The sequence below is a fragment of the Drosophila mauritiana genome, chromosome 3R (genome assembly GCF_004382145.1).
Source record: "Drosophila mauritiana strain mau12 chromosome 3R, ASM438214v1, whole genome shotgun sequence".
NCBI classification, from domain to species: Eukaryota; Metazoa; Arthropoda; class Insecta; order Diptera; family Drosophilidae; genus Drosophila; species Drosophila mauritiana.
The window spans coordinates 11,273,141-11,278,515 of record NC_046670.1 but is presented as its reverse complement, the minus strand read 5'-3'; the positions used below and the strand labels follow the sequence as shown (position 1 = coordinate 11,278,515).

Genomic DNA, 5,375 nt, shown 5'->3' with positions numbered 1-5,375 from the left:
TCCAAAAAGTTTGCCATTTTACATTTGCATAACTCAACATCCAGGAGAGTGGAACCTAAGTAATAGCATTAAAAGGGAAAGTCACGAAAAGCAAATATGAATCATACGCCATGTGTGACAAATGCGTTGAAACAAACATTTCGAGTGCAAAGAAAAAACAATTTGCAAGAATAAACAATTACGCAGAAATTATAGGAAAGTTTGGCAGATAAAAACAAATTGTGATAAGAAGTTATGTAAGTTATTGTTCTTTATTTTAAAGAAGAAACACAACGAATAAACAACATTTTAGTTTCCGGAACTAATGTTTAATGAAGCAAAATAAGCTAAAAAGAAGTTCACTTTGATTAATTTAATATAAATTAACATGAAATTAACCAATTTAATTGATTATTGCATTTGACACATATATAGCTGTAAGTTTATTGCCAAGATGTTCTCACCTCAAAAGCCAAACATAAAATTCACGTGCTGAAATCTTCGCGATATCGTCAATTGTTATACGTGTTAGCACTTTTTTCATAAATAAATATTAGCCCATTGTGGTTTGTTTGAAATGTGTCTGGTTGTGTCTTAAAAATATTGGTTTTGGCTTATTTACTTATCAACGACTTAATAGCGATTATCCTTTGGAAACAGATAAACAATTTCTTTATCCCAATGGGCCAAGAAATCATGCAAGTGGTAACAACTTGGCGATGCCGTCAATTGTTACACGTCGAATGACCAGACTTTTTGGCACATTTTTCGAGCGTCTAATCAAGATATTATCCAATTAACAGGTCCGAGATAATTGAGATGGCGTCAAATGGGATCCACCACTGAGAATTGAACAATCAAACAAGGGTGTTTGAACTAGATATATTTTATTACAGCCCAAAGAGAGCGAGTAATAAGTCGAGCGAGGCGCGAGAATCCAAGTCCGGCAAAGTCACAATGCCAATTGAGGCTCTGATATGTACGGCAAACAAGAGCCGGGCAGAGCAATCTACAATCTCGAGTTCATTATCAGTGGATGATCTCCGCCTTTGCTATCATTCGACAGTTGCGATTTGCGGCGCACAGACGTGCGTTTGACCAAGAAACTCGAGTAACTTCCACATCGCCATGTATCCGCAACTGGAAACGGAAGCGGAGGCTCTGGAAAAGGCAACGGCGCGGCCTCTTTTACCAGGTGCCATCAGCAAGCCGGCCAGTGAAGCTGGCAAGGCTCCCAGGATGAACAAATGGAAGCGCCGCCTGCATCGCCACGTCCCCGTCTTCCAATGGCTTCCTCTGTACACCACCGAATGGGGCATCGACGACTTTATAGCCGGCATCACCCTGGGACTCACAATCATACCCGAAAGTATGGCCTGTGCCCTTCTGGCTGGCCTCCCCGCTCGATATGGCCTCTGTTCGGCATTTATTGGACCTCTGATCTATCTGGTCTTTGGATCGATCGACAAGGTCATCATTGGACCCACCAGCTTAGTGGCTCTGGTCAGTGTCCAGTTCACTGTGGGACGACCCATTGAGTTCGCCTTTCTGCTCACCTTTCTCAGCGGAATTGTGCAGATCATAATGGGTACGATGAGAATGGGTAAGTTGCGAATCACTGGAAATCAATTTCCGGTCATAACTAATAATAATACAAATTATAAATGCTGAACATGCTATAAAAAACTACTAGTTATAATAAGATAAGTTAATGCAAGATAAAAGAATACTTATTCATCTATAATGCATTTTTTCTGAGTGTATGATGCCTAAGTGACAACTGAATTACGTGTGTGATCTCACAGATAAATTGCCTTAAGTCCGGCATGTGTTACTTTCCCCGTGAACTTGATCGCAGTTATGACCAATTGAATTGAAATAGATCCGCTTAAAAGCTCACTTTAGGCACCTAATTAAGTGCTCTGCACGATAAGTGTTATGCGGTTTGCCCGTGATTAGCATTATTTGTATCAATTAACACTTCTTTGAATGGGATTCAGTGTATGAACTCGGATACGGCACTAGACTAGATCCGAAAAAATCATTGAAAAGGTAGCCAAAGAAAAGTAAACGATGGCAGGTGTCATTGAAGCTGAATGAGTAATGTTTGTTTGTATTTATCGTCAGTTTGCAGATTTCACAATGTTTGTAGTTGATATTCAGTGGAAGTTAGTTAAAATTTCTGACCTGCATTGGCATTTAGTTTCTCGTTGAATATATTTATTTTTTCATTTTATGATGGCTTGAAAATATTATATAAAATAATTCTAATGATGTTTTATAATTTCTACAGGATTTATTTTCGAATTCATCTCCATGCCAGTGATTAAGGCCTTTTCCTCGGCCACTGCCATATTGGTAATAGAATCCCAGTTGAAAGTATTACTAGGCATCAAATACTTAGTGGCCGGGCTAATAAACTCGGTTGGTATGCTAAGTTCCCGCATTGAAGAGTCTAACATGGCTGATCTCATCATGGGCGTTTGTGCTATAGTTTTCCTGCTCTTACTAGAGGTAAGATTAAATAAATTATTATAATCTTTTCCATAATTAAGCCCGCTATTTCAGTTATTGGACCGCGTGGCCAACAATGAGAAGCGAAACAAAATTCTAAGGATAATCTGTCGATATCTATCCACCTCGAGGAACACACTAATTGTACTCATCGCAGCCATCGTTTCGTTTATCTGGATTCAAAAATGTGGCCAAGTTCCCTATGCTCTTAGCAAGAATGCTCTGTCCACTCTTCCCAACTTTACAGTGCCCAGTTTCCATATTGAAACTGCCGAGCGCAACTTTAGTATATGGGAAGTTTTAAAGGAGCTGAATATTGGAATAATAGTTATACCAATTGTGGGCATACTAACTAATATATCCATTGGAAAATTGAGTAAGTAGGGAAAGCGAAACTAGTTATATATAATTTTAAACATAATAAACTTGCAGCTCCCAAAGGATTGGTGGATACCAATCAGGAACTACTCACCGTGGGCCTCTGCAACATGTTTGGATCCTGCGTACAGGCGATGCCTTCATCGGGAGCGTTTACCCGATATGCCATTAGCACAGCCTGTGGCCTCAGGACTCCCATGGCCAATCTGTATTTGGGTGAGTCCAGCTGACCGTAGAGACCGAATGCAAACACTCAATTTCATTACTGCCCCAAAGAATTTGAATACACAGGCAAAACGAGCTAGTATTCATGATATTCATTGTTAAAAATCCATCTAATTATGCATTCGTTTGACTGATTATCCTTTGATAGATTACCAAATTGCTGAATTTTCCTAATTTTTTCTCCCTGTGCAGGCATTATTGTGCTGCTTGCTCTGAGCTACCTGAGTCCGTACTTCAACTACATCCCGGAAGCGACGCTGGCGGCCATCCTGATATGCTCCATATTCACGCTGCTCGACTTCAAGCTGCCGATGCGATTGTGGCGGGATTCAAAACGCGACTTTGCCACCTGGCTGCTGTGCTTTTGTGTTAGTGTGCTCTTCGGCGTGGAGGTGGGTCTGTTCGTGAGCATTGTGGTGACCGCACTGCACCTGCTCTTCCTGTGGGCACGCCCCGAGATCCGGGTGAAGATTGAGCAGCTGGACGAGATGCAGTACATCCGGGTGACGCCGGGCAATGGCATCTACTTTCCGGCCATCAATTATCTGCGGGAGCGGGTGCTCAAGGCCTGCGAACAAGCGGACTTTCGCATTACGGTAGTGATCGATGGTCAGCGCATCAGTGGCATGGATTATACGGCTGCACAGGGTATATCGAAGCTATCCAGCGATCTGTGCCGCCAGGCAGACGCCTCCAGCTCCACGCTGCTGATCCTCTTCAGATTTCCGGAGCACCTGCAGAGGCTCATCGATAACACGGACAACCTGGTGTTCTGCGAGAGCGAGAACAAGGTGAAGGAGTTCCTCACGCAGGAGTCCCTGCGCAATGGCTACATCAACCTGAAGGAGCACATAAGGGCCTCCATAGATCTGGGCTATAAAATCGACATCGATTAGGCGGAGCCGCCCCCCAGTTAGCTGCTTGTGTTATTTATTTAAGTTTAGTTTCGGAGAAATTGTCGTCGCTGGCTGCAAATGGAAATAAAAGTGAAGGAAAAGTGGAACAAATGCCTTGATGGCAGCAATTTATAAAATCCCCCCAAACCCGACAACTGACCTCTGGAGGAGACGGGGACAGGATAGATGCGGTGCCGCTGGCGACGCCGCCAATGATTGCCAAGCTAATGGATTTCTGTTTACTTTTTCACTTAGTCCGGGCGCCAAGGAGGAAAAGCGGCAGAATCAGGAGCAGCAGCAGCAGCAGCAGCTGGAGCACAAGGAAAAAACAAGGTTTTGAAAAATAGCGCAAAAGAAATTAGAGGAAAGCGAAAGCGCTCAGCTAACTTCTCTAACCAAAAAGGAAAAATAGGAAAAATAGGAAAAACAAGGTGTGCTTGGGAAAAAGACGGAACACAGCTGAAAGAAAACTGCGAGAAATTAAACTAAAGTCCCGGCGTAAAGTGGATCAAATGCAGTAAAAACAAGTCATGACATAAATTAAATTAGTCAAAAACGAACATGGATTACTCTATTAGTTAGAAACTATAATATAATGAAAGATGCTATCTAAATACACGAGTATGTAAGTATGTAAGTTCACAAATATTTCTAATCCATGTTTCGTAAGTTCTACATTTTTAATTTAATAATGTATTAAATTTCGGTTTATAAGGTAAACTTTCAATGTAAAAATGCTATAAGTAAAAAAAAACACAGTTCAAACCATTGGAAATTGACTTTTATCATAAAGATAAACAATAATTACAATAATTTGTATACCTAGCAGCAAATTTGAAGTCTTGATATCAGTTTCAAGTGGCAAGATTAAAAATCTTTTTTCATAACGATGCTAAGCTCTAACTGAGTCAGTTGATTTAATGTAACTTATAGAGCATTAGAGCAAGAATAAACGCCTGAGAGCTAGGCTAGTTAATTAACTAAGGTTAAGAGAACGAGAAAGAGACGGACTTAGTGAGTGAGAAGGAAAGAGCAGGCTAGTAAGACCGGACCAAGTGGGGCTTCTAAGTAGATTTCGAGCACTTGAGGCGGTGTAAATGAAATGCGGTGCTTCCCCCTTCCGGAAAAACCGCCCAACTCAGCCGTTGTTGATTGCATTGGCAAACGAAGTGAGCAGATTTAATGAAATTTAAAACGCTGTCCGGAACTTGGCCAAAAGGAAGGGGCAGTGGGCGTGGTCGCACGAATGCAGATTTGCAAGGTGGCCAGGCGGTCAGGAGAAAGGGCGAAAATCTTGGCCAATGCTAATGTTAATTATTTCAATGGACCTTATTTGCAAAGCTTTTCAGTTTGCACGACGATTTTCTGCATTGTTGGGCTAAT

The 5,375-nt window shown here is 41.6% G+C and overlaps 1 protein-coding gene across 1 annotated transcript; it reads left to right on the top strand.

Annotated features, from left to right (window-relative positions):
- Positions 1 to 217: 217 nt before the first annotated feature.
- Positions 218 to 4,739, top strand: LOC117145637 (sodium-independent sulfate anion transporter). The gene is made up of 6 exons (XM_033311356.1): positions 218 to 236; positions 783 to 1,582; positions 2,273 to 2,493; positions 2,548 to 2,869; positions 2,926 to 3,087; positions 3,289 to 4,739. The coding sequence occupies exons 2-6, from the start codon at positions 1,108 to 1,110 to the stop codon at positions 3,990 to 3,992; spliced, it is 1,884 nt and encodes a 627-aa protein (XP_033167247.1). The 5' UTR covers positions 218 to 236; positions 783 to 1,107; the 3' UTR covers positions 3,993 to 4,739.
- The last annotated feature ends 636 nt before the right edge of the window (positions 4,740 to 5,375 follow it).

Coding starts and splice junctions, on each gene's coding strand:
- LOC117145637 (XM_033311356.1), top strand. CDS start 1,108: ATGTATCCGCAACTGGAAACGGAAGCGGAGGCTCTGGAAAAGGCAACG. Junction 1,583..2,272: donor AATGGGTACGATGAGAATGG/GTAAGTTGCGAA, acceptor TAATTTCTACAG/GATTTATTTTCGAATTCATC. Junction 3,088..3,288: donor CATGGCCAATCTGTATTTGG/GTGAGTCCAGCT, acceptor CTCCCTGTGCAG/GCATTATTGTGCTGCTTGCT.